Source organism: Eschrichtius robustus, chromosome X (genome assembly GCF_028021215.1).
Source record: "Eschrichtius robustus isolate mEscRob2 chromosome X, mEscRob2.pri, whole genome shotgun sequence".
Lineage (NCBI taxonomy): Eukaryota > Metazoa > Chordata > Mammalia > Artiodactyla > Eschrichtiidae > Eschrichtius > Eschrichtius robustus.
This window is the reverse complement of record NC_090845.1, coordinates 7,727,074-7,754,844: the sequence shown is the minus strand read 5'-3', so window position 1 is coordinate 7,754,844 and position 27,771 is coordinate 7,727,074. Positions and strand designations below refer to the sequence as shown.

Here is a 27,771-nt window from a genome sequence, read left to right as displayed (position 1 = left end):
CAATGTCGGTCTGTTCCGGACTTCTGTCAAAGCAGCTGCCCCTGCTTACAGATGCGCCGGGTCAGATCTTTTTGAAGTAGTGGCACTTGCAGCTCTTGGTTAAAGGCTCTGCTTCCATCTGGCAGTGCAGCCCCCGTCTGCCTGTCATGGATCCCGACAGAAGCCCAGCCCTGTGGTTTTCCAGGAAGAAGGCAGAGGAGCTGAGCCCAAACTTTGTCTTACTTAAAACTGCAAAGCTGGTGGTGGAGATGTAGATGAGAAGCCGGGGTGGGAGAAGACAGAGGAAAACAACAGGGACGCCTTACCTCTGGTTGGTTGGGAAAATTCTAGAGGGGGCCCCATTTACTGCAGGGAGAGGTCAAAGGGTGTCTGCTCCTGGCTGCAAATAGGCCTATTAGGTTTGCTGTTAATAAATATGATGGAGCTGGGGGGGGGGGGGGGCGTGGTTTCTTTTTTAAAAAAATAAAGCTTTGGTTAGTAAAGCCAGAATCTAGAGGGGGCTCTTTTATTTTCAACCTTGAAGGGTTTTTAAGAAAATATCCACTCAGTATATTATCATTAGTACTAATATCATTTTGAAACTTTTATACATAGAGAATAAAGCATGATTGTCAATGTATACAGAAATTCATCTAGAAATTAAAGAAGTTAAGAAAATCTTAATAAACTTGAACATTATTTTCCTAAACAGAGCTACTCTCAAAAGCGAATTTACAATGTGAAAAACTTAACCCTACATTGTTGAGTAAAAATGGAACAGCCCTGAAAGGTGCACAATGCGTGTGTGTGTGTGTGTGTGTGTGTGTGTGTGTGTGTGTGTGTGTGTGGAGCTGGGCAAAGCAGTTTCCCCTTTCTTCAAGATTTGTTGATTTTCAGGGAAAACCCTAGCTCTGGGGGGTCGTTTCCGTACGGGAGAGCGACCGTAAAAAAGCAGTATTTTAATGCCAATCACTGCAGTCACAGTTTATGAACCTGTAAGGGATCAAAACTAGGGACGTCAGAGTCCCACACAGGGCAGATCTGGCACGAGGCGTGCTTTCTTATAAGATGAGTTAAGAAGAGACGGCGGTGTCGGGGGTGGGGGTGGGGGGCGGTGGGGGGGGGGCTCTGGATTCTGGAGAATTAACAACGCCCCACGCCTCCCCCTGGGAAGGCCTTGGTGAACTGGGAGAGAGCTGATTTCCCCGCCCCGGCGCGCTCCTTACCCCGCCCCCCCCTCCACCCCCCCGACCAAGCATCACCCTCGTGAGGCCTCGTGGCGTCTGCAGAGGCGCGAGGCCCTCAGCGAGCCTGGCGCCTTGACTGCCAGCGCGGGGGATCGGGCGGGGGCTGCGGAGAGGCCCGGGGCACATGACGCGCCCCCCCCCCCCGCACCCCGCCAAGGGCCGGCCCAGCACATGACCCGGGCGGGCCGGCGGGGTCCCGGCAGACCCGAGCCGCGTCCCCAGCACGGACCATGGCCTCCCCGCGCCTGGGGACCTTCTGCTGCGCCACGCGGGACGCCGCCACGCAGCTGATGCTGAGCTTCCAGCCGCGGGCCTTCCACGCGCTGTGCCTGGGCAGCGGCGCGCTGCACCTGGCGCTCGGCCTCCTGCGGCTGCTGCCCGGGCGCCGGCCCGCGGGCCCCGGGCTCCCCTCGGCCTCCCCGCCGGCCACGGCCCGCGCCCCGGCCTCCGCCCGCATCCTGCGCGCCGCCGCCGCCTGCGACCTGCTCGGCTGCCTGGGTGAGGGCGCGCCCGCGGGTGGGGACCCGTCCGCGCGGCCCGCAGGTCGCTCCCGGCCGGGGGCGAGGATGAGCGCGCCCCCCCCCCCCGGCCTGGGACCCGGTCGCCGCGCGGGTAAGGACGCCCGGCCCACGGGTGGGAGGGCCGAGCCGGAGGCGGCTCCCCGGGGACCGGACTGGACGGCCAGGGGACTCTGCGATGCAAGATGGTCGGTAAAAGTTCCTTCGGGGGACCGTTGTTTTTTTTAAACAGTTTGATGTATTTGTTACTGCACTTACTAGGGAAACTTTAGACGGTGCTGTGAAGGAAAACCCAGAAAATACAATGCATCCCTAATTGTACCACTAGTGAGAGAATAACGGTTAATATTTCGTGCGCGTGCACACACACACAACAGAGAATCGTTCCCAAAATGATTTAGCAGAATCAGGAAGAAACCCATATATATATTACATTTTTATTTACTTACTTGTTTATTTATCTATCTATTTAAGTTTGGGTTTTATACCACAGGTGGGCAAACTTGCAGCCTCTAGGCCAAATCCTGCCTGCTGCCTCTTATCTATGGCCCATGAACTAAGAAAGTTTTTACATTTTAAAGTGTTTTTAGAAAAATCTAAAGAAGAAGACTATTTCTGACATGTAAATATTCCATGAAATGCAAATGTCAGCGTCCATAAGTGGAGTCTTATGGGGATACAGCCATGCCCTGCACTTGTGCACTGTTTGGGGGCATCTTGGCCCTACAGGGGCAGAAGTGAGTGCTGAAGAGAGAAACTATGGCCCATAGAGCCTAAGATATCTTCTCTCTGGCCCTTTACAGAAACTTTGCTGACCGCTGCTTTCAACTCTAGCATGGCACATTTTACAAACCTCTGTGCTAGATATTGCCAAGCATTTTAACTTTTTTATTTTGGAAATTTTTTAACATATGCAAATATAGAGAGATTGTGTAATGAACTCCCTGTACCCATCACCTAGCTTCATCTATACCCCATCCCCGTATCCCACTCTCCACTGGATTAATTTGAAGCAGATTCCAGAATTTATACCATTTCACCCACACAAATCTCAATATATAGCTGTAGAAGATAAGAATTTTTAAAAAAACATATATATATCACACAGATATCATTATCACCCCAAAATAATGAAAACCAGTTCCTTAATATCACTGGTGTATGTTCAGGTGTCTCATAAATGCTATTTTACAATTGGTTTGTTCGAATCAGGATCCAAATACTGTCCATGTTTTGCAATCGGGTGACAGGTGCTGGCATTTTGGAATTGTGTTTTTCAGTCATGTTTGCTCTTGAAGGAAAGGCTGCTGGTGGTATTTGAAGTGCCTTCCACCGCTCTGCCGTGAGGGGGTGGCAGCAGCTTCTGGGGCACCTTGAGTGCTTATCTGGGCACAGGTGGCTGTGTGTCCCAGGGCCTGGTTCTCCTGTTCCTGGTTGTGTGATTGGAGACACTCAAGAATCCTGTCTTCAGATAAATGCTATGGAACCTCTAGTCACTTTCTTAGACTCGAGGAGTAACACAGGAAGCTATAGGGATAAAATCAATTCGGTGCAAGACAATTAAATAAAAAATTGGTTTTCTTCCTGATTCTGCTAAAGCACTTTGGAAAAGCATCTTAATAATAATCTAGTTTCTATAACTTGAATATCTGAAAATAGAGCTGCACCCAAACATCTTTTGAGGGTCAGCAAAATAATATTCGTATATCCTTTGGCCTTTAGAAGGAAGGTGCATGACGTTGCGGGCAAATGAGCCGAAGCAGGAATCAGGGGAAGGCTTGGTGACCAGACCTCCTCCCTGAAAAATAAGAAATACAGATGCCTATCTCATGGGGTGGTTTTTTTCCCCCAGTGTTTTTTTAAAATATCTTTTTTTTTTTTTTTTTTTTGGCCACACCGTGCAGCTTGCGGGATCTCAGTTCCCTGACCAGGGATTGAACCCGGGCCACGGCAGTGAAAGCACAGAATCCTAACCACTAGACCACCAGGGAACTCCCTCCCCAGTTTTACTGAGATATAATTGACATATAGCACTGTATAAGTTTAAGGTGTACAGCATAATAACTTAACATTTATCATGAAATGATTACCACAACAGGTTTAGTAAATATCCATCACCTCATATAGATACAAAAAAAAAAAAAAAAAGTGTTTCTCGAGCTCAAAGCAGAGCTCTGTGCTGAAAACGACAAAGCACTATACAGAAGCAAAGCATTATTTTTGTTATCTGTGCTTAAGAATGAGAAGCTGTATCTTAGGCTTTTAGTATTCATAGTCTCCCTTTAGCGGTATATGACACAGTGTATATTTGGTAGCATGTGATACGATGTATATTTTTGTGTGTGAAATACACGCACTACACTAGAGTGTAACCCTGTACTGCTCACAGGTCCCCTTGACCAGTGTGTTGCATAGTGAATGCTTAAACAAAGGCTATCTATTGACTTACCTAACAAAGAACCCTAACATATGCCTTAGGTGTGTATACTGTGTTGAGGAGAATTAGATATTTGGGTCAGATAGCAAGGAAAACTCACAAATAATAAATGTCAAAAGTAGATTATCAAGAGCTAATTTGTGAAAATCTTAAATGTATTTTTTTTAAAGAATGAAAGAACTATCTTTTTAAACGTCAGAATGTGCTTTTTCAATCATTCTTTTTTATGTGAGGGCTAGTTAACTTGGACATTAAAAATATAGCCGAGAAATATAGATTGTTATTCACGTAATCACTCCTGGGCGCCAAATAAACAGACAACATTAGGGACAGCATTGTGGCTAATGGTGGTTGACGTCGAAATCAAAGTGCCTGGGATTGCTCCACTACCATAATAATTATTTTCTGAGTCTTATTTTTTTCTCTGTCTCTCTGCACACACCAGCGTGTGTTTCTTTCTTCCCTGTCTCCCTCACATCTTTCTCTTTCCCTTCCTATCTATCTGTCTATCTGCCTACCTATCCATCCATCCATCCATCCGTCCATCCATCATTTTTACAGAGTCAACAAGTCACCTTTAGATCTGCATTAGGAGCAGATACAAAGCATCACCTGATTCTCCCTTAGGTATCACAGTCCGGTCTACGGTGTGGTTAGGGTTCCCAAGTTTCGTGGACGGCATCTCAGCCGTGAACGGGACAGACGTGTGGCCCGCCGCCTTTTGCATGGGGAGTGCGGTAAGTGTACCTCCCCTGGCCTCCCCCTTCCCTCCCCTTTGCCCCGCTTCGTTACGCTGTGTCCTCAAAGTGTGGTCCCATCCCTCCCGCCAGCCCACCGTAACTTTTAGAAATGCACGTGCTCAGAGCCCTCACCCCACTGACCAGGGACCCTGGGGTGCGGGCCGTCTGTGATTTAACAAACCCTCCAGGGGCCTCTGACCCACACTCCAGTTTTAGAACCACTGTGCTAGTATGTTCCCCATCCCCACCCTTAAACACACATTCAATCCTTACCTTAGATCCAGCCACAATCAAAACCAGCTGGCAAAAAAAAGAAAAAAAAGAAAAAAAATGTTATCGATTTAATGGATGTATTTACTTAACAAAATATATATTTAAATATAGCAATTTGTTCATCCGTATTGCTCTGTCCGCCAAGTTAACACTCCAGTGAATGACCTCAAAGGACACTGATGCCCTGTTGACCCCGCCATCTGTGCCAGAACTGTCATCATCTCTCCCTTCCTCCCCTCTGTTGCTTCCCGGCTGCATCCCGATGGAGCCTCCGTCTTAGTATATAGATCTCGTGCTGCTTCTAACGTACAGAGCCGCCCCCTTCCTTCTACTGGGAAGGTCCTTCCTGCCTGTCCTCCTTGGTCCTCAGCAAAAGGGCTTCTCATTCAGAGACCTTCATGCCAGCCCAAGCTGCACACCTGAGCCCTTTATCTCCCTGACTACAAGTGTAGCACAAGGCAGGGCTCGCTGGACCCGGTGCAGCTGAGCAGACAGGGCACCAAGGCACATGCCCGTCCCAGGCCACATCCTAGCCTGGGTTTCCAAGCCTCTCCGGAGGGCTTTCATGTGCTGCCCCGTGACGTCAGAGGATGTGGGCGTCTGCCAGCTCATTTCACGGACGGGGCAGTCTGGAACCCACGTGCAGCAGCTTTGATGCTGGCTCTTCCCGATTACAGATGTGGATCCAGCTGCTGTACAGCGCCTGCTTCTGGTGGCTGTTTTGCTATGCGGTCGATGCCTACCTGGTGATCCGGAGATCGGCGGGACAGAGGTATTCAGAGTAAGCCCTCTGGCTTCTGCCCTAGTTTGTTGCCTGAGGGAAGGTTGGAGACACCGCTGAGCGCTCCATCTCTGTACGGCAGACCCAGCTGATCAGAACCTTTCAGCTGACCCCTCCACCGCGAAACATCTGTGCCAGCTCATTTTTATAAAAGGCTGAAGGCACAATCGAAATATCGAGGATTTCTCCGGGTGCCCCCTACCAAGAAAAAAACTGAGGATTTTAAAACCCTGAAAGCAGTATTTCAATAAATTAAATATTTGGCACAAGACAAAGACTTAAAAAAAAAAAAAAAAGAATTGGCATGAAAATAAAAAATTCTGATGGTATCTAAAGGTTTAGGAAAAAAGTTCTTAGATGTATGTATTGATACAGTACGCTAAATACGGAGCCCAAGAGTTCTGGAGCTGCCAGGGGCTGCCTGGGAGGAACCCAGGAAGGGTTAGTGCCTTGGTCCTGGTGGGTTCAAATTCCTGCCCCATCACTCACTAGCTGTGTGACTGTTGGCAAGTTGCTGAACCTCTCTGGACTTCCGTTCTCTCGGCTGTAAAACAGTACCCACCTCAGGAGGTTCCTGGGAACAGTCAATGTGATAGTACCCGTGGATGGTTATGGATGGAGCCTGGCACATAGCAGGCGCTCAGTAACTGGGAGCTGGGGTTGGAGCTGGGATGTGAACGTTATGGAGGAGACAGAAACACAGAGAACCTGCGTGCCAAAGAGAAGCAGGAGGGCACGGTGGGTGTCCTGGTCTCCTGGCTCCAGGCCCAGGAAGGATGTGACCCCGACCAAGTTCGTGGTCCACTTCTGTTACGTCCCCTTTGCACGGAGCCCTTGTTTGCTTTTTTTCTTTTTAAATAGCTGTATAAAGTTCATCTGTTTAAATGTATAAAATCCATTGTTTGTGAGCATATTCACAGAATTGTGCAACCATAACCATTATTTGGTTTTATGACGTGTTATTCATCCCCCAAATCTCTGTACTGGTTACTAGTCATTCCCCATTCTTCCCTCTCCCGCAGCTCCTGGTAACTTCAAATCTACTGTCTGTCTCTGGATTTGCCTGTTCTGGACAGTTCCTGAAAATGGAATCATACAATATGTGGCGTTTTGTATCTGGCTGGTTAAACTTGGCCTGTTATTTTCAAGGTTTATCCATATTGTGGCATGTATCAGTACTTCATTCCTGTGCATTGCTGAATAATATTCCATTGTTTCGCTATCTGCATTTTACCCGTTTACCAGTCACTGGACTTTTAGGTTGTTTCCGTTGTTTTGACCGTTAGGAATAATGCTGCAATGAATATTTGTACGCAGGTGTTTGTGTGGACATATGTTTTCTCCATATACTTATGGGTATACACCTTGGAGTGGAATTCCTGGGTCATATAGTAACTCTGTATAACCTTATAAGGCACTGCTGAACTGCTTTCCAAAGACTCTGTACCATTTTACCTTTGCACCAGCAATGTTTAATGGTTCCAGTTTCTCCACATCCGTGATAACAACACTTGTTTTCTGTGTGTTTGTTTGGTTTTTTAAGATTTTAGCCATCCAACTGTGTGTGAAGTGGCATCTCATTGTGGTTTTGATTTCCCTGATGACTAATGATGTTTAGCATCTTCTCATGTGCTTATTGGGCATTTGTGTACTTTCTTTGGAGAAATATCTCTTCACTTCCTTTTTCCAGTTTTTAATTGGGCTGTTGGCCTTTTTATTTTTTATTTTTTGTTTTTTTTTTGTTTGTTTTGTTTTGTTTTGTTTTGTTTTTAACAATTTTTTTTTTAATGGGAATTATTTATTTATTTATTTATGGCTGTGTTGGGTTTTCGTTTACTGTGCGAGGGCTTTCTCTAGTTGTGGGAAGTGGGGGCCACTCTTCATCGCAGTGCGCGGGCCTCTCACTATCGCGGCCTCTCCCGTTGCGGAGCACAGGCTCCAGACGCGCAGGCTCAGCAATTGTGGCTCACGGGCCTAGTCGCTCCGTGGCATGTGGGATCTTCCCAGACCAGGGCTCGAACCCGTGTCCCCTGCATTGGCAGGCAGATTCTCAACCACTGCGCCACCAGGGAAGCCCCTTTGTTTTTTTTTTTGACAGAAATATTTTTAACAGCTTTATCAAGGTATAGTTTGCATACTACAATGTTGGTCTTTTTATTATTGAGTTATAGGAGTTCTTTATATATTCTGGATACGAGTACCTCATTAGATATATGATTTACAAATATCTTCTCTTATTCAGCAGGTTGTCTTTTCACTTACTTGATGGTATCTTTTGAAGCATAAAAGTTTTTAATTTTGATGAAATCCAGTTTTTCTGTTTTTTTCTCTTATTTCTTGTGCTTTTGCTGTCATCTAAGTAACCATTGCCTAACCCGAGGTCACAAGGATTTATACCTTTGTTTCCTTCTAAGAGTTTTATAGTTTGAACAATTTTATTTAGATCTTTGAATTAATTTTTGTGTGGAGGTGAGGATAGGTCCGCCTTTATTCTTTTGTAGGTGGATATCCAGTTGCCCCAGCACCACTGGTTGAATAAATTCACTTTTAAAACCAATGTGAGTAACCAAATAAAGACCATATTAAGGCTATAGACTACACTGGGCAATCTTAGTGAATCACCACTCTAAAATCCTTGGTATCCCTTATGTATATCACATCATCATTCACTTTGTCTCTCTGGCCTGAAATTTAGTACTTGCTTCATTTTTGGGTTTCTTTCTTCTACCTTTTTGCCTTAGTTCCCAAGCTCTTACACATCTGTACAAAACCGAGGTATACTTGGTTGTGAAAATTCTGTAGGGAAGATAGTTAAGGTTAAAGGCTGCCAACCAGGTATATCAGTGAGAATTAGTTTTGGCTACATAAAATACATAACACAATAGTGACTTAAGATAGGAATTTCTCTTTCACTCTAAAAGAGGCCAGAGGTGGGCAATCTAGGGCTCTTATGATGGAAATCAGGGACCCAAGCTCCTTCTCTCTTTCTGCTCCACCATTCTATGATATGACTTCCACCCTCAAGGTATCATGGCCCAGCATAGCTGCTGGAGCTCCAGTCATCACATCAGCATTCCAGAAAACAGGAAGGAGGTAGGGGGCAATGCAAAAGGGGCCTGTTGTCCCCTGAGCCAGATCCCTTTAAGCAGGGAGCTGTTTTAAGCAGGCCTGTTGTCCATGGGAGTTTTACACAACAATAACATTTTCATGTTATTGACCAGAACTTAGTTTTCTGGCCACACTTAGCTGTAAGAGAAGGTAGGAAATATAGTTGGTTATCCAAGCGTGCTGCTGCTCTGCATGACATCCAGGTTCTGTTACTGAGGAAAAAAGGGAGAATGACTTTGTGTAGGCAGCAAGCAGCATGAGGAGACCTTGTCCCTGACGCTGAGTGCAAGTGTGATGGTTCCCTCACTCAGTTTGGGAGGGATCGGAGCTATGACACAATTAGAGGTCTCATAGACCACCAGTTAGTTGTGGAGATAAGAGGAACCTTGGAGCACTGAACAGAAGCTAGAAGAGTATGTCTCCTGCTGTCATAGGAAATGCACCTCCACCCGTGAGGGACTGGAGTTGGACAGGGCTGTGTGACATCTCTCTGGACCCGGAGGACAGACAGAGCCCTCAGAAGCCAGGACAGGCAATCAGAAAGCCCTCCTCACACCCCGGCGGGTGTTTGGAATTCATCTTGGAGCTTGGCGTTAGGATAGGCAGAAGTCTGCGATGTGCACGGGCTAGAGGACGCCTGGCTTCCAAGGACCCGCCCATCAAACAGGAGGCCGCCCTCCAGGGATGCCGAACGTCCAGATGCCTCCCAAGGGCAAGAGCCAGGGCACGGTTCCAGGGCTAGGAGGACCGCCGGGAGTGAAGTGAGCTCTCCCATCAAAAAGGAGCGGGCACACAGCAGAGAAATAAGACGGGTGCTCTGTAGCCACGGAGACCCAGCCCCGCCCTTGTCCCTAGCAGAAGTCACGCTTCCCAGGGTGAGGTCGCTGAGGGGCCGGCCCTGGGTGGTTTAGAGCCAGAGCTGAGCGTGTGGGTCCAGAAGCCTCTGGAGCCCCTCTCTGAATCGCCAGCTTGTTTCCAGAGCCGAGGGTGGAGTGGATTCTGTAGGTGGCAATGAAGAGCCTGCAGCTGGTGGAGAGGGGTCCCGAGGAATTCCCAGGCAGGGGGCCAGACTTCTCCGGTATGGCTGGATTAAACTCCACATACCCTTCTAGATCCTTCCAGCATTTAGCTGTTTCCTTTGGCGCTGGAGAATTTTCCCTAAGAAATGTCATTAAGGCAGATTGAAAGTTAACATGTAAACGGCCTCTTGGGCTCCAGGTGCGGGAGACGCACGTTTTAACCATGCCGGCAGGCACCTGAGATCCCGGGAGAAGCTCTGCTTGCCCTAAGAAAAGGAGAGTGTGAGAGCAAAGAGGGTCTGGGGGGGACCTTCGCGTGCCTGCACGTGAAAGCTGGCTTGCCGTCAGAAAAAGGGACGAGGGTCTTGAGCCGGGGCTGCTCCGGATCGATCCATCGCGGCCACATGGGTGTGGCTTTCTGGCTGTATCGGTTATTGACGTGGCCGCAGCCTGGGTCCTGCGGCCCGGGTCTGACTTCCTCCCCTCGCGGGCATTTGGGGCCGGCGGTCGGGGGGGAACCGAGGGCTGGGCTTTGAGGAGCGCGAGCTGGCCTTGCCCTCCCACCCAGGAGATGACACCAGCGGCTCCCTGCAGCCCAGGCTTGGCGTCTGGAACGCAGATGCCACCCCGCCACAGCCCAGCCCCTGCACAAAGCTGCTCCTTAGTTTCCTGAGTGTCCTGCAAGGCCTGTGACTTCTGGGCAGGACAGACCGCCATGCGCTCCCAAAGCCGGACGGTCAGGGAAGGGCTGCTCCAGAACCAGCAGTGCCAGGGGAGGCGAAGGTGCAGCCGCGTCCGCATGGCCGCCCAGTGGGCCAGCTGTGCCGTGGTTCCTCCCTGAAGCATGCCCTTCTGGGCCATCTCTTTTCCCTCCTGTCTCCTTGTAGAAGGGCGCCCTTCACCCCATCCCTGACAATGCCCTTTGTCCCCACGGCGGATCCGCAGGGTTAAAGTCCTGATGGGCCAGGGGTTGCACTCTCTGCCAGGCATCTGGCAGAGGTTTTTTTGTGGTTTTTTAAAAATTTATTTTATTTATTTATTTTTGGCTGTGTTGGGTCTTCGTTGCTGCACGCGGGCTTTCTCTAGTTGCAGCGGGCGGGGGCTGCTCTTTGTTGCGGTGCGCGGGCTTCTCATTGAGGTGGCTTCTCTTGTGGCGGAGCACGGGCTCTAGGCGCACGGGCTTCAGTAGTTGCGGCACGTGGGCTCAGTAGTTGTGGTGCACGGGCTCAGTAGTTGTGGCGCACAGGCTTAGTTGCTCCATGGCATGTGGGATCTTCCCAGACCAGGGCTCGAACCCGTGTCCCCTGCATTGGCAGGTGGATTCTTAACCACTGCGCCACCAGGGAAGTCCCATCTGGCAGAGTTTTGAGTGACAGTGGGCATCTCTGAGGGAGCCTCCCCGGGCCCCGTCCCGTTGCACAGAAGAGGCAAACGAAGGCTGTCTTGGAAGAGCGAGGTAGCTCTGCACGGGCTCAGGTGGTCCGTCGTCCTGACCCACCTGCAAGGCTGGCTGCCTCGAATCTCTCAGGGGTACAGGGTGGGGTGCATAGGAGTACAGAGATGAGGATGGAGACGGTGACGATGAGAGAATTTGAACTATGCAGGGAATGGGGGGTAGGGGAACAAGATAGGAAACCTCCCCGCTCTCCTGGAACGTCGAATAACCACCCATTTCTTAGAGACCTTCTTCTTGGTTTGGACTGAGCATTAAGATGCTTGCATATTAGGTACGGAGGTGACTTCAGGAAGGACAGAGGCCAGGAGCTGCTTACTTACTGCGGGAGCCAGGCACTTAGGAGGAATTATGAGGTACCCGTGCCTCGCTCCTCTCAATCTTTTATTTATTTAGTTAGTTAGTTAGTTGCACCAGGTCTTAGTTGTGGCAGGCGCGCTCCTTAGTTGTGGCTCACCTGCTCCTGAGTTGTGGCATGCGTGCTCCTTAGTTGCAGCAGGCGGGCTCCTTAGTTGCGGCATGCAGGCTCCTTAGTTGTGGTATGCAAACTCTTAGTTGCAGCATGCATGTGGGATCTAGTTCCCCGACCAGGGATCGAACCCGGGCCCCCTGCATTGAGAGCGTGGAGTCTTATCCACTGTGCCACCAGGGAAGTCCCCTCCTCTCAATCTTGAAAGACTTAGGTTGAGGGAAAGAAGCCAGACGCAAAAGGCCACGTCGTGTATGACTCCCCTTAGATGAAATGTCCAGAATAGGCAAATCCATAGAGACAGATGGTAGATGAGTGGTTGCCAGGCATTGCAAAATGTCCTAAATGCCGCTGAGTTGCTCATTTTAAAATGGTGAGTTTGATGTTATATGAATTTCACCTCAATCAGAGGAAAAATAAAAACCTCACAGGCAAAATCAGGCAGCTGTTTGCCAAGGGTTTGCTCTGTGTGCATCTTCCTGCCGCTCGCGGAGCTCGGGGCTTGCTCAGCGCTGGACCTCAGGCGTGGCCGCCCCTTTGCTCCTTCCTCCCCCAGTACCATCCTGCTCCTTCCTCCCCCAGTACCATCCTGCTCCTTCCTCCCCCAGTACCATCCTGCTCCTTCCTCCCCCAGTACCATCCTGCTCCTTCCTCCCCCAGTACCATCCTGCTCCTTCCTCCCCCAGTACCATCCTGCTCTACCACATGATGGCCTGGGGCCTGGCCGCACTGCTCTGCGTAGAGGGAGCATTCATGCTGTACTACCCTTCCGTGGCCAGGTAAGCCGGGGCTCCCAGCAAACCCGCTCCCCCGACGCCTGCACCCCCCCGCCTCTCTTGCAGGAGACGCCCGGGCGCTGACCCCGAGCGCGCGGGCAGGCCAGCGTCCTGGATCCGTGCAGCTGAGAGCACAGTGGGTGGCACCTTGAGTTAGCGTCCCTGCCTCTGCCTGTCCTGTGCGTGTGGGTTGGTGTTGTGCGCGGTGTGGATGCAGAGCTGGGGGCACGGCTCCTCCGTACCAGCCTGTGTGCCAGGCTCCAGGCCTGTCCCCCTCCAGACGGACGCAGCCTTCCCCTGCCCACTGTTTATTTTTCATTCTTCAAACCGGCTTCCTCTGGGTGAGCAGGTGAGTTGAACATCCCAAGAATGAGTCGGAGATGGCTCGAAGACACAAAGTGTCGCTCGCTCTTGACGAGCTTATTTTAAGCCTCTGCTGTCTGCACTTTCTAACCTCTCCATCCTGTGCTGTTCTGAACACAGACACTGGGCGATGTGGCCTCTGAAATTGTCTCAGGCATTTCTTCAAGTTTAAAATCCCATCTGTGCAACCATTTGTAAAGACTCAAGGTCCCTCCAAGGATATACACTCTAATTTTCCATGGAAAACTGAAAAACAGAGGTTGGACACTGTCTCTTTGTCTGTGATTTCAGGACGGTGTACACCCGGGATCAGCACAGCACAGCCCTCAGGACAGATCCGGCCCTCTGCCTGCTTTTGTAAATAAAGCTTTATTCGCACACAGCTGTGCCCATTTGTGTATGTATGGTCTATGGCCGCTTTACACATTAGAGCTGAGTAGTTTTGACAGAGGCTGTGAGGGTTCTGAAGGCTAAAATATTGACTATCTGCTCCTTTACAGAAAAAGTTTGCTGACCTGTGGTGTAGACCGTTTCTGCCCCTTCTTTTTCGATTTCTTGTAGCCACTCACTCAGATGTCTCCACGTTGGTGTTGCTTTGTTGACAGCGACTACTCCCAGGCCTCTGTGTAGAACCCTCCAAACAGCCCACTCTCCCCAGGAACCCGAAAAGGACAAATACAGAGTTAGCAGCTGTTGCAGAGGGATGCGCTTAATTGGAAAGGGAGTTTTTATCTCTGGCCTCCACCTGTGGGATCCTGGGGACGTTGCGTCTGAGCGTGAGGGAGCCATTGCTGCAGGGCACTCAGGAGCGCCAAGGTGCCCCGCGGTCTCCACGAGGCCGCCCCCCTGAAGCATCTCCTTCCGTATATCCATCCTCAGAGCCCACGACGACCCAGAGCCCTTGGCGCTCTGCAGGCTCCCACCCTCTCTCATTTGTTCCTAACGTTCAGCACGGGCATCCGAATCTCATCTCTTCCTCCTTTTGTTTCCCTTTCTCCCCTCAAGCCCTTCCAGACCATAGTTTAGCTTTCACAGCTGAAGAGGAAAGCTTCTGTTAAAAAGAAGGTAGCAACACAACATTGTAAGTCAACCATACTCCAATAAAATACGGCTTTCAGGGTAAAAACCAAAACACACAAACAAAAAAACAAAAAGAAGGCACCATCCTCAGGTGGCATTGTCATCCTTAAGGCAACAAAGATGGGCACTGCATTTTTCTTAGCTGTTTTCATGCATTTTCAGCCACTTTGCCCTCTGGTGTGAGCACTTCACACATATGAAAACGAGAACACTAGCATTTGTCTCGTTCCACCTTCCGTGGCCACAGGAGCTGTTCCCTCCTCTGCTTTTCCACCCCGTCTGGGGTCGGGCCTGGGCAACACCCCCTTTGCTTTGGATTCTCTCCTCCTCTTTGCCATTTTCCTCTACACTATGTGTTTGTTAACTGATAGCCCCGACCTTGGTAACATACCTGTGTGTGGCACTCCACCGTGTCCTGTGGCGACGGATGGTTCTCAAGACCCATCGGTAGAAATCCTGGTCCTTCTCCCTGAAAAGAACCAGTGAAATGATTATCCGTCACCATGAGAACAGATATCCTGTGCAGCGTGAGGCTTGGGTATTTTGAGTTGGTCGAGGACAGAGCTTGGATCTTATTCGTGATGTCAGCCAGGCTTAGCACGTACGTAGAAAGTGCTGGTTCATAGAATGCCTTTGTCTTGCTTGAAAGACAAGTGGGGGGAGACCCACTTGTTTGAGAGACCCAGCGGGGGAGTTGGGGGGCGGGAATCCACCACCCCAGAGAGCCTTTTCCTCTCTTCACCTTTTCCCAGCAGGGAACTTTAAAAGCTCCCTGACTTACGAGACAAGCAGAACCATGATGGATTCTCCTTTTTCTTCTGTGATTTATCGCTTGTCCGCAGACGTGAGACATGAGTCAGGTTTCCTTCGGGCAGAGTCAGAAGTCCATCTGTGTCTTTCCCTCTTCGATCTGGTCCTCTTATCTCGACTTCCAGATAAGTCGGCGCATCTCAGGCAAAGCCCCGTTTTTTCCCGAGAATGACCCGGCTTTCCTCCCTCAGGTGTGAGAGGGGTCTAGAGCATGCCATCCCCCACTACGTCACCACGTACTTGCCTCTGCTGCTCGTCCTAGTGGCCAACCCCATCCTGTTCCGAAAGACAGTGACTGCAGGTAAACCACGGGGAAGTTCTCTGGGGGCCAGGCCACGGCTGCGGCCCCAGGCCACGGGCTCTGATCATTGTCTGGGACCACGGACCTCGTCTGTCATCCTCCAGAGGGGGGCAGAATACAGCTGGGGAAAGTGAGGGGGTTTAATAAACGAGAGGGAGCGAGCCTACTCATTGATGGGCTGTACGAGTTCTTGGCCAACGTCTGCCAGCTCAAAGCCGGGACCAGGGGGCTTTTCACTTCTGTCTGGGCTCATCCTGAGTCTGCCATTGGCGTGCCCCGGAGGACCCGAGTGGCCTTGGAAAACTGTGGAGGGGAGACGGGAGCAGGAAAGGAAAGGGCAGCCGAGGGGAAGGGACGGATGTGGACTGAGCCGTCCTGGGAGCCTGGGCCCTCCCGTGATGTCTGGGCCTGTGTCTTCTCCCACTTGGGCAGTAAACAGGAAGGAGAGCACAGGAAGTGAGTCAAATGCATCAGGAAGAACTGGGTGAGAGGGATCTTGTGAGTCAGCGGAATGCACTGGACAGACCTCCGGGCCAAGGCAGGGGACCTGCATTCCAGCCCCCATCCCATCCTCAAGGAAGCGTGCCCTGGGGCAAGTCTCCAGGCCCCTCATGCCGCCCTGTGGGTCCCTCACGGGCAGAATGAGAAGAAAGAAACACACCTTAACAGAAAGGTCACTTGAGGATCAGCTGTGGATTGTAGAACTTTAACCCAAGTGAAGTGCTCTACCACTAGGGAGAGAAAAATCGCTGCAGCTCTTTGGATCTCTCTTTGCAGATCTGCATTTAAAACGAGTGTGCTGTACACCTGAAACTAACACAACATTGTAAATCAACTATACGGCAATAAAAACTAAGAACAAAACACCCCTCCCCCCATAAAACTAGTCTATTAAATACAGCTTTTTGTTTTTTTAACAAAATTGCATTGAAAAATAGTGATTTGATTACATCAAACAAATGAAAATGACTTCTAGAAAAAAGACTGGAAAGAAATACGCTAAGGTGCTAACAATGGTTTTCTCTGGGTGAACTATGGGTTATCAAGTCTTTCCTAAAACTTTTTTGTATTTTCCAACTTGTCTGCAAGGACAAATGTCAAATCTTTCAACAATTTAAAATAGTGAGCATGCATTATTTTTATAGTAAAAAATATAAACCGTAAACAAATATGGTTCCCGAACTAGTAAAATCCAGATAAAACCCAGAGTGTAGTTTAACAGCACTGTACCAGTGTTGATTTCTTCATGGTGACCAATGTGACTGTGGCTGTGTAAGATGTTAAGTCTGGGGACAGCTGGGTGTCGGGAACTCTCAGTACTGTCTTTGCAAATCTTGTGTAAATCTAAAGTGATTTCATAGTAAACGTTTAAAAACTCTATATTCCCGTGCGTCTCCGAGAAGTCCCAGGTGGAGGTGGTGAGGAAAGCATGGCCGGGTCTTGCTGGGCTTCACGCGCTCCTGGTTGTGCTGCTGAGCTCCCATCTGCTTTACTGCCCTTCCTTTGCACGCGGGAAACGTAAATAATGAAATTACGTGCTGTTCCCCTCTGCTCTTCACAGTGGCCTCTTTACTAAAAGGAAGACAAGGAGTTTACACGGAGAACGAGAGGCGGATGGGAGACGTGATCAAGACCCGATTTTTCAAAATAATGCTGGTTTTCATTATTTGGTAACCTTTCTTCTTTTTTTAAAACTGTCGCTGGGAAGGGAAATGCAAACCGCCTGTCATTTGCTTTTCCAAGTGTGACCTGAAAGTTCCAAAGGGAAGCGTCTTTGGAGAGGAAATTTTTGAAACTTGTGCTAGGTGCCTTTGGAGGAAATGCTTGCGAGACAGGAAGGCAAGTCTACCATCCGTGAACTTCTGGAAGGATAGTCACATCTACTCAAACTATATAAAAAGCCCTCAGAACGAAATGTCCCGAGTTTAGTTTTGATGCATCCCAACCATGTGCCTCCGGAGTTTTGTCCCATCTCTGGGGTTAGCATTCATATCAAGTGCCTTCTAAATCCACCCATTTGCAGCAGTCTTTTTTTTTTTTTTTTTTTTTTTTTGTCGCACAGCATGTGGGATCTTAGTTCCCCGACCAGGGATCGAACCTGCACGTCCTGTAGTGGAAGCGTGGAGTCCTAACCACTGGACCACCAGGGAAGTCCTTGCATCAGTCTTGACACCAGGATTCCTGTATCTGACAAGATAATAGGGCAAGGGCCCATCTTTAGTGTTGTGACTCACCGCTCAGGCAAGAAGGGTAGAGAGTGGGACTTCCCCGGCGGTCCAGTGGTTAGGACTCCACGCTTCCACTGCAGGGGACATGGGTTCCATCCCTGGTTGGGGAACTAAGATCCCACAAGCTGCGTGGCACGGCCAAAAAAACAAAAATAATAAAAAAAAAGAAGGGTAGACAGTAATATTCCTGTCCTCAACTGTCCACCCACCTGCCATTCCCCCTAACCGCCGCCCCCGCCACAGGTGTCGTGCCCCAGCGTTTTAAGTGGGTGTGCTGGGCATAGACCTGTAACCAATGCCAAATCGACTGGAATCAGGAAACACTTTGCTGTGGTGAAGCAATGCTTCGCAAGACAGAGCACGCCTTTGTGGGGTTAATAATTGATCTGATGTGGGGAGGTTTGTTTGGACAGTCTCCTGCGAGAGACGTAAATTAGCTCCCTCTAAAAATACACAGAGCTTGTGGTTTCAAACGTCACCTCCCTGCCAACAATAACCTCAAAAAATTCAAACATAAAATGTCAAGATTTGTTTTGGTCTCCATCAAAACATTAGCTTACTCTTCAGAGGAAGGATGAACTCTGGGTTATTTGACATGTGCTAGAATCTTCCACCTGATGTGGTGTTGAGTGCGACCATCGGAAGCACCTGTTGGTCTCTGCTTTGGGCTGAGAGGGGTGGCATCTCCTACGTCAGAATCTTGGTGTGCTGCGTCCTTCTTGCTGCTAAGCAGGCACTGCCCCCCGCCCCAGGACTTCTAGGTCTCGGTAGGCGTGGTCCCTGACCCCCAGCGTTAAAAATGAATTATGTCACATGTTCTCTTCACCTGTGGGCCGTTTTCTTTCTAACAGTTGGGTGTCGAATATCATCAATGAAAGCCTTTTATTCTATCTTGAAATGCAACCCGATATCCATGGAGCCTCTTTGAAACAGGTCAGAAATGCAGCCAAGACCACGTGGTTCATGATGGTAGGTCCATCTTAATTTAAAATGTTCTTCCTAAAGAAAAAAAAAAAACAAAAAGGGATAAAACCACTCAGAAGTATGATCTATATGTTATTTAAATATGCAGGGAGTTGAATAGGTTCCTGGGATGCTTACATCTGGCCTTGGTCCACGAGCTAGCTATTTTCATTCAGTGTTGGGATCGTTACTAAATGGATATGACTCTGGTAAATCAACTTGGCAAGTGAATCAAACCTTCCAGGCAGATTTAAAATATCAGGGAATTTCTCTTGAAGAAATGTTTCAGACTGGAAAAACCATAGGGATTCAGGTATTGCTTATAACATTATCCGTAATTATAAAGCATTATAGATAACCCAAATTGTTTTAAACGAAAGGGAATGGTTAAGTTAATGATGGTCTTTGATCTTGAGGAGTGTTATGCCGATGTTGAAGATGACAATGTAAAAAAATGACGATTGTGAAATCTAGTGTTCAGTGAAAAATGCAAGATCTAAAAATATACTGATTTCAACTACCTAGTAACACGTGTATGAAAAAATATTGGCGAGAAATACACAAAATCATAATGAGGTGGAAAGAGCATGGGTAGTTTCCCTCAATGTTTTCATTATACTGCGTTTCCAAGTACAAAAATCCATACGCGAGCTGTTAGTGGAGAGATGCACGGTGCCCTACACAGAATTAAAATTTACGTTGCTTCAGAGTCGGGGGAAAGCTGATTCAGGAGGCTAAGACCAGCATTAGCTGCCTCCACCCCTGCCTGTGCTGTGGTCACGTGCAGGGACCACACGTAAGCAAAGTTTCCTAGACTGTTAGGCTCAGGCGCCTTTGTGCACTCACATCCTGCCAGGGGCGCGAGGGGCAGGGCCCCGAGTGCCTGCGGGAGAGCGCGGCCACGGGCCAGAGGTGACACAGCCCTGCTGGGCCGCCCAGGGCCTCCCCTCTCCCGCCCCCCGCCTCTGGTCTGACTCAGCTCCTCTCCCCACCCCACCTCCTCTGTCTTCAGGCACCTTTGAGGGCCCAGCACCTCCAGCCAATCTCTGTCTCGCCCCACACCAGCCAGTGGGGCAGGTCGCAGTGAGGCCAGCCCAGCGGGCCCCGAGTCACCCTGGGACCACCCAGTGCTCTGATATCCACTGTCCCACCGTGACTCACCCCTGTCTCTCTGTCCTCCCTGCCAGGGGATACTGAATCCAGCCCAAGGGTTCCTGCTGTCCCTGGCCTTCCACGGCTGGACAGGCTGCCGGCCGGCTTTTCGGGCTCCCAGGAAGGAGATCCAGTGGGAATCGATGAGCACCTCGGCCGCCGAGCGGGGTCCCCCGTCCCCGAAGGGCTCCCGTGAGGCCCGGGAAAGCCGCGCTGCCGGAAAGGAGGTGCGGGCCGGCGGGCACACTTCCGACGAGGCCTTGAGCCTGCTGTCTGAAGGTAAGAGCCCCTCCACCAAGGCTGGCAGACAGCGGGGCCCCTGGCTCCCCTGGAAATGCTTTATAAACGGCGAGGTGGCTGGTGCATAGGATCTGTCCTGATGTCTGGAACCTGCTTCAAGGCGAGAATGGAAAGTGACAATGTTAGTCTTGCATCTCATCCTCCTCCTCTCCTTTTACTATGATAGTGGTACCTTTCCTCTGGTTATTAAGCACTGTAGCCTTGTAATAATTATAACTGGCTCCACCTTGGGCTGGATGGCATTTTGAATATGAGATAAATTGCCACTTCAAACCCGTCGCGAGCGTTTGCTGTAAGACAATGAATGGTACAACCTGACCTCTGTAGCTTTTAGTTGCAGCTTGGTTTGTCCACCTCATTCGGGGACATTTAAGATAACACGCTGGTCGTCCGGTGCTGGCTCTTCTGATCTGTCCTTTTCACTTCAAGACTCTAGCACTGTGGTCCTCAGATTGGTCCTCTTTTTAAGCTCCTGTTTAATCTGATTTGGGGTTATGTCTATTAACCCAGCTGATAAGGAGGAAGAAAGTATCAGTTCAAGGCCCAAATAATGTTTCTCTAAAGATTGCCATCTACTAAACCTATTACATACATTTTATATTTATATATTCATGCACACTATTTATATAAATAAACCTATTATATGTACTTTTCATTAAACATACTGTAACCTTATAATTTACCATTTGCTCTGCATTCTGAATTTACTATTACAAAAAGCTCATTTATATTCTAATCAAGATAGGTAATGAGAGAGAATAATCGCTAGACCTATGATCCGTATTCCTTACTAAATCTCAGGGACTGTCATGGTTATGATAGCTGATTAATTTTACCGTCCCTGGTCTATGCAGATCTTTATTCCCTTGAAAGATTCTTCTTGAGCAGACATTTTGCTGTTAGCATTGAGTAACAAGACTGGAAATTCTTTACAAGAAGCGGACACATGTTTGCAGCACCTCCTCTGGGGGTCAGGGGGTTGATTCCCACAGATGCTGCTTGGGGAGGAGGCCACCCCACACCCTCCTTCTGTCCCCACTGAGGCCCTGAAGCCCCTCCCTCTTCCCACTTTATTACACTGGGGCTGGTTGAAAACGCTTTTAACCAGAATGCATCACTCTGCGGCCCATGTACCGTCTTGCACTCATGCTTGACCACTGCACGTGGTAAGGGCCCAATAGGCGTTTATAATAATTATGTTAAATTACACATTTTTGGTGGGAAATTAGTTCTAAAAGGCCTAAGAGTAATTAATTATAAGATGTAAAGACTTCTTAGACATAAGATTTAAAGAATTCTTAGTAACATAAGAGTTGGGGTACTGTGTCAAATATATCTCAAAAGAGCTGGGGAAAAAAAGAGTTGAGATATTCTTAACCTTTTTTTTTTAGTAAGACTTTGTAATGAGTAGGCACTTTCTTTGCATAAAAGCAACATTTGTCAAGCTTGTTAGAAGCAAGGTGGCACATGGCCTCAGTATAAGGAATGGACTTGCTACGCAGGAGCCATGATCATAACCTCCAGGAAGGGCTCGTGGCTTCTGGGCGCAGGACTGTCCATCTGGGCCTCCTCCAAGTGAGCTGAGGACTAGCCCTTCCTGCAAATCTCACTTAGTATTTCTTGACCTCTAATAGGGTGCGAATGACAGTGATTTTCATAAGATTAAATAGATCTTTGTGCTATGTGCTTAAATAGTGCTGGGACACAGAGGGCATTCCATAAATGCTAACTCTAGTAAGCATACATAAGTCCCATTACCATATTCATAACCTGAGCGGAGACATGGAGCAAATGTTGGCGAGATATAGAATGAAAGAGTCCATGAAAATTTCCAATCTGCGTTTAAAGTGTGAAGGCAGAGCAATCTGGGCTAACGATGTGGATACATGTCAGGAAACAAGCCTGGGGCAGAATGACCCCCACGCGGGAGACTCCTGTTCTTATACCACAGGCTGTATACGCTGCTGCCAGAACCCTCAGGAAACGGCAGCCTAATGTCTACAGTGGTAATCTTGGAAATGAGATACGGCTGGCTTGGTCTTGGGCTGTTTCCTTTCTCCTCCTTTCCAGCCACTTTGCTTTTAGTCTCTTTAGTAAAGGTAGGAAGCTACTCATAATACAGAAAGTACTATTACATGTGGGAGAAGAGCCCAGAGATACAAACTCGAAGCAGTAAATACAATTAGGCTTCTCCCTGTTTGCATTGGTTAAGGTGAAGCTTGACAGGTTTATCATATCCTTAAGCCTCTATCTACTACTTTAGGATTCACTTCGAGGCTAACAGGCTTACGCTGAGCCTCCGATAGGAAGTATCTGACGTGGTGTCTGGCACTTACTAGGTACTTGACATAAGTCAACTGAATTTGAACAAATATTCATCGAGCCTCTGCAATATGGTCAACAGCATTTTAGCTGAGGGGCGGGGGCGGTGTGTGTGGATTGTGAGTGTCCCTGGGAAGTGTCATGTAGGAAACTTGCAAGTATCAGTTAAGTAAAGACAATACTATATTTTATTCTAAAAAGTCTGATGCGTTAAAGGGACACAGAAAAGCAGGGCCTCCATGGGTGTTGGCGCATGGGTGAGGGTTTCTGGAGGAGGTCATGTTCAGACTGGGTCTTGCACCGCAGACTGCAATGGGAGAGGGGGAAGCCCGGAGGACACCCTGTGTGGAGACTCAGGGCAGAATGTCTGCACGTTGTTCAGGGGTGGCCACAGCGTGGGGTTTGTGGGAAGCTGGAGAGGCAGGTCGGGAACAGATAACGAAGGGTTTTTACGGATTCTGCTAAGGAGTTTGCATTTAATCTAGTGGCCAGCGCGAGGCCAGTTAAGGTTTTTAAGTGGAGAGATGCACTCAGATTTGCCTGTAGGACTAGCCTAGTGAATGGATGTGGGAGAGTTGATTGGATGATCATGCTTCGTGGCCATGGCAACGGCTAACATTGAGGGGAATCTGTGTGTAATTCTCTATGACAACTTCGTTCAAAATCGCATCTTTATGAAGAATCAGAATTTCCCTTGGGACTAAGAGTCAAGAAAAAAGGGTACTTCTCACAAATAAGCAAAAACCTGGTTGGTTTTTAACTGGTGAGCACCAGAAAACCTTAAAATATTATTTCCTCTGTCCATGAACTTTACGAAGCGTAGTGTCAGATCTCTGGCCCTTCTTTAACAGGGACACTTTGTGTTCACTACGGAAAAGTTCAGGATCTGATGGATACTTTAACCTTATCATTGCCTTCAAGGGTTGGGGGGGGGTGTATTTCTCAGGAGATCTGCTCCCCTAGCCTTCACCGTCACCCTGGACCAGGTTCCCCCAAGCCCCGCCCACCGGCAGGGGGCACGGCTCCGGTGGCAGGGCGGGGCGACAGTGGAGCTGGGGGCGTGGTCACAAAGGGGGCGTGTCTTAGGCAGAGGCCTGGCGGGGAGGGGTTGTTGACGAGAACAGGCCTTCCCTTGCTGTGGCAAAGCAGAGGGGCGTGGCCACAGGGATAGGGGTGTGGCTGTGGACAAGATGGACCACGGGGGTATAAGGATTGCGTCAGTGGGGTAGGGCCGAGACGCAGGGCACGTGGGGAGGCGAAGAAGGCTGTCGTTAGAAGAGAGCACGTGTAGTGTGTCCACAGGTAGGAAGCTTGTGGCCTCTGCCGAACACAGTGGATGGAAGTGAGGGGGCGTAACTGTATGTCTCTCTCGCACGTCTTTTCTCTCCCCCCAGGTGTCTTTCCCACAATTCCCTGTCTCTCTCACAATACCCTAGTTCTGGCACCATTCCCTCTCACCCGCAATTGCCCTTCCTCTCCCCTAATCCCTCGTTGTTCCCACAATTCTCCATCCTCCCCCACAACCCCTTGCTTTTCTCACAGTTCTGTGTTTCTCCCACAGCCCCCTATTGCTCCCACAATTTCCCATTTTCTGCCACAATTCTGGATTCTTCATGGTTTCTCACAAACCTGTTGTCTTCTACAGTTCCTTCTGCTACGGCATTCCACCGCTCCCCCAATTCTTTTTCTCGGAGAGATTTCTGTTCTCCAGCGTAATTCCTTCTCTCTGACAATTGCCCGTCATCCCCCACAGTTCTCTCTCTCGCAATGCCTCTCTTCCACAACGGCCAGTCTGCCCCACAGTACTCTTTTCCCCGTAATCCTCTGTTCTGCCTGGCAATGCCGCATCTCCTGCCCCCCACCAAGTTTCTGCCGTTTCCCACAGTACTCTTTTCTCCCACCATTGCGTCTCCCCCACATCTCTTTATCCTCCATCACAGTTTCACATCTCCCCAAATTGCCTGTTCTCTCCCGCACTTCCCCCTTACCGTCCCCCATTTCTCTGTTCTGTCTCATACACCCCATTCTTTGTCTGTGATTCTCTCTGCCATCACTTGCCCCTCCACGTAACACCAGGTGGCGCCATGGGTCGTGTTTGCCAGGGGAGTGTGAGAGGGAACACACCCCAGGGCCTCCAACTCTGTCGGGCTGGCTGCACCCAGTTGAACACCTTGAAGGGGACGCAGGCCCAGGGGTTGCACGCTCTCCATGGCTCATGCTCCTAACCACCTGGTTGGGTTTCTGATCTAGCGCCTCGAGGCTTTAAGGGATCCAAGAACAACAGCTGAGGGCACCGGAGGCATCCACTGTGCCTCCCAAATGTCAGGTCTGCGTGGAGCCGGGACGTTCTCGAGAACCTGCCTGGGCTTGCCAGTCTCCCTGACGGGAGTTGCGAGGAAGGCGCTCGGCCCTTGGGCACTGGGAGGTCGCTGGCAGCTGCGTTTCCTGCACGCACACTCAGATGTGCACACGCACCGATAGAGAGTTAGTCCCTCACCCCCACCACCATGGCCTCTTTGGATTTGCTTCTCAGAGACTTTAAGACCAGACGAGGAAACCCATGGAAAGGCAGGCCTGCTGGAAAGCCCAGCTGCAAGCAGCCGGCCAACTCGGCGCAGGCGGGGCTGCGGGCCAGGGGCGTGGGGCGGGTGTGTGTGTGTGTGTGTGTGTGTGTGTGTGTGTTCAGAGGCGGCGCTGGCGCCTGACGCTCAGGGTTGTCGTGACACAAAGGGGTCTCCTCCGTGGAGCCCCGGGGGACGGGCAAGGAAGCAGGAACTCCGAAAAAGGGGGCAGAATATATCCCAAAGTGTCAGGTCACGGGCCAGACCTTGATCACGAGCCCCCGTGTGACCCTCCAACCCAGAGGCTTTTTGAAAAGACCACAGAAATCGCACACAAGTTCCCATGAGCCCAGGACGTGCTCAGGAACGGCGAGCGACGCCGAGAGAAGCCAGCCTTCGGGAAGCGCCGGTGAACCCCTCCGGCCGGCGGGCGGTTCTGGAAGCGGAAGTGGCTTCCCCAGGCGTTTCCAAGCCCACAGCGTGCTGACGGCCTCTCCTTTTTCCCCTAAGTGTCCTCTAAAACTGGAAGTGTGGCTCTTCTTACTCCGGGCTTGTTCCTGCCGGGTTTTATACGTTAGTCTCCATGAGTGCTCTGAGGTGCCTGTGCCGTGTCCCACGGGTGTCAAGGCGGTGACCCCACGGTATTTAGCCATTCAACGTTAGCTTATCGTGCCGGGGGCTGGTTGAGGCACTACAGATACCGTGGTGACTAAGGTGGACAAATGCGCTGTCCACTGAGACTCTCCATATAATTACATAATAATTATTATAGCAGCATTTGTGAATGAAAGTCACAAAGAACTGTATAATATTCAAGGCAGCGAGAAGTGCTGCGAAGAAGAACACGTCAAGAGGGGGCAGGAGAGTGGTTTTAGATGGGCGTCCCAGACACCTCCTTGAGGAGGAGGTAACATTTGAGTTGAGACCTGAATGCGGTGTGGGAGTGAGCCATGAGAAAATCTGGAGCGCTTTGCAGGCAGAAAAAGAGATGTGCAAAGGCCCTGGGGCAGCACTGAGCTTGGATGTAAGAGAAGCATGTGCCTGAAGGTTGTGAGTGAGCAGAGGGACATGAGGGGAGGAGGCTGCAGCCGTCAGCGGGGCCTCTCGGTGGAGGGAGTTGGGATTTGGAGATGTTCCTGAAGGGCAGTCACCTGCCCCATGCACAGCTGAAAAGGCCACCCTCCTCTGCGTCTTCCTTCGCTGTATTCCTGACACACACACCCTAGAACCTGGCATCCAGCAGGCAAGCCTGGATATTTGTGGAGTGATATCCGTAGAAAGAACAATTCTGACATCTGTTGCAAAGATCTCCCACACCTTCTAAAGGAAGGCGTGTTGTTGGGATGATTAAACAGACCTCCGGGACTACTCTTTTGGCTGGAGTGATGTTTGCTTTCATTCTACTGATTGTTACCTACGTCCCTCCTCTTAAATTTTAGTCAGAGGAGTCCTTGGGGCACCTCGTGGCATTGAGAGCAGGTGGCCGGGCGACCCCAGAGCGCTGTTGCCCCCGAGTGACCCCTGGGCAGCTGTGCCCACCGTCACCACAGTGCACCGAGGTCTCGGGCCCCTTAGACAGCGTGTCCCAGGGCTCCGCAACTCCCCCGTGTCAACAGTCTGTTTCCGTTTGGGCTGCAGCATCCACAGGGTTTGGCTGAGATGCGGTGAGCTGCCCGGTGGGGAGGTTTGGAGGAAGGGAGGCGGGGGTGGACCTCCCTTCAGGGAGGTTGTACATCAGCTGCCCCAGATGATTCTGTAGGATTTTTGTCCTTTGGAATGATTTAACCACATGCAGGTGAAAGTATCATGTAATTTTCTTTTTTAAATACAGACGGTTGTGAAGCTTGTGAAAGACGTTCTCGGACACGGACACCGTCACGTGACAGTCTTTTTTCCTCTCCAGGTTCTGACGCCAGCACAATTGAAATCCATGTTGCAAGTGTGTCCCGCGACGGAAAGGAGACTGAATCTGTTCCAAAAGCCCAGGGAGACCTGTGAGAGGATGAGACAGAGGTCCAGACCCCGTCTCCCTCCGACTCCACGTTTCTCATCCCTTAGGACTGTGTTCTCGCCCGCAATCAGAGCACTGCAGGGTGTAGCGTCCCCCCAAATCTCACTCCCATCACCACGTTAGCGGATTCCCCAGGACCCTCTTTGCGGTAGGAGGGACGATCCGTGAGCCTGCGCTTGGGGATGGCAGGGGGAGTGTCCTTCGAGATCAGACACTCTGCAGCTTCTCCAGACTCTCCACTGACATTAGTTTTTCTGATCTGGCTGTAATGTTAAATGCCAGATGCAGGTCCTTGGAAAAGTTAATAAAGTAGCTGTGTCCGAGCTCCCAGCCTGACTTGGATTCTGTCTGAACAACACCGCCAGCGAATGCTCTTGAGTCAGACAGTGATGATGCCAAAAGGCCACGAGAAGAGGCAGCAGGACCGACGGGGCACCGAGGAGCCGCTGCACAGCAAGTTCCTTATCCACCACTAGGGGGCAGCGGAGGACAGGCTTGGACCGGCAATTTAGCCCTCGGTCCCCACGTTGTGCTGAGCAATGATTCAGTCAAAGGAATCCCTGGGACCTGACTTATGCTCAGATCATTGCCTACGTTTCCATCTTTCCATCCGTTGAAATACAGATTATATAAAGTATACATATATAGAGTTTTCCTTTGATATCCATGAGAGCATTTGTTCTAGGATCCCCACGGATACCAAAATCCACAGAAGCCCTCGTCCTCATCCGCGGGGGGCCCTGGTCCTCATCCGCGGGGGGCCCTGCTCCGCCTCTGCGTGGGGTCTTCCGCATCCGCGGGAGCCGCGGGCCGGGGGATGGGCAGTGCAGACGGTCGGCTGTTTATAAAATTTGTATACAATAGATATTGAATATATGCA

At 50.0% G+C, this 27,771-nt stretch overlaps 2 protein-coding genes across 13 annotated transcripts in view; one reads left to right on the top strand and one right to left on the bottom strand.

The window, feature by feature from the left end:
• SHROOM2 (shroom family member 2) overlaps positions 1-20,518 on the bottom strand; it is a 168,501-nt gene extending 147,983 nt beyond the window's left edge. For 4 of the 12 annotated variants that reach the window (XM_068532936.1, XM_068532943.1, XM_068532945.1 and 1 more), the window contains exons 1-7: positions 19,707-20,518; positions 18,409-18,581; positions 16,585-16,926; positions 16,016-16,167; positions 15,025-15,475; positions 14,635-14,712; positions 5,195-5,221 (exon numbers count right to left, since the gene is read on the bottom strand). In XM_068532936.1, the coding sequence (XP_068389037.1) occupies positions 5,195-5,221; positions 14,635-14,712; positions 15,025-15,096 (177 nt within the window). In that variant the 5' untranslated portion in view covers positions 15,097-15,475; positions 16,016-16,167; positions 16,585-16,926; positions 18,409-18,581; positions 19,707-20,518. Of the gene's footprint in view, positions 1-5,194; positions 5,222-14,634; positions 14,713-15,024; positions 15,476-16,015; positions 16,168-16,584; positions 17,337-17,452; positions 17,475-18,408; positions 18,582-19,706 lie in introns of those variants that run through there. The other 8 variants (XM_068532937.1, XM_068532938.1, XM_068532946.1 and 5 more) reach the window with 8 other exon arrangements.
• GPR143 (G protein-coupled receptor 143) lies at positions 1,442-27,508 on the top strand. Its single transcript, XM_068532949.1, has 9 exons — positions 1,442-1,724; positions 4,809-4,918; positions 5,872-5,966; positions 12,711-12,803; positions 15,245-15,354; positions 16,916-17,024; positions 18,434-18,551; positions 19,733-19,976; positions 26,784-27,508. Exons 1-9 carry the CDS (start codon positions 1,457-1,459, stop codon positions 26,876-26,878), a joined length of 1,242 nt encoding a protein of 413 aa, XP_068389050.1. The 5' UTR covers positions 1,442-1,456; the 3' UTR covers positions 26,879-27,508.
• The last annotated feature ends 263 nt before the right edge of the window (positions 27,509-27,771 follow it).

What these genes read in the sequence shown, in the direction of transcription:
- GPR143 (XM_068532949.1), top strand. Translation starts at nt 1,457, where the DNA reads ATGGCCTCCCCGCGCCTGGGGACCTTCTGCTGCGCCACGCGGGACGCC. An exon ending in CGGAGATCGGCGGGACAGAG is followed by an intron (nt 5,967 to 12,710) that starts GTATTCAGAGTA and finishes TTCCTCCCCCAG; the next exon opens with TACCATCCTGCTCTACCACA. An exon ending in CCGAAAGACAGTGACTGCAG is followed by an intron (nt 15,355 to 16,915) that starts GTAAACCACGGG and finishes TGCTCTTCACAG; the next exon opens with TGGCCTCTTTACTAAAAGGA.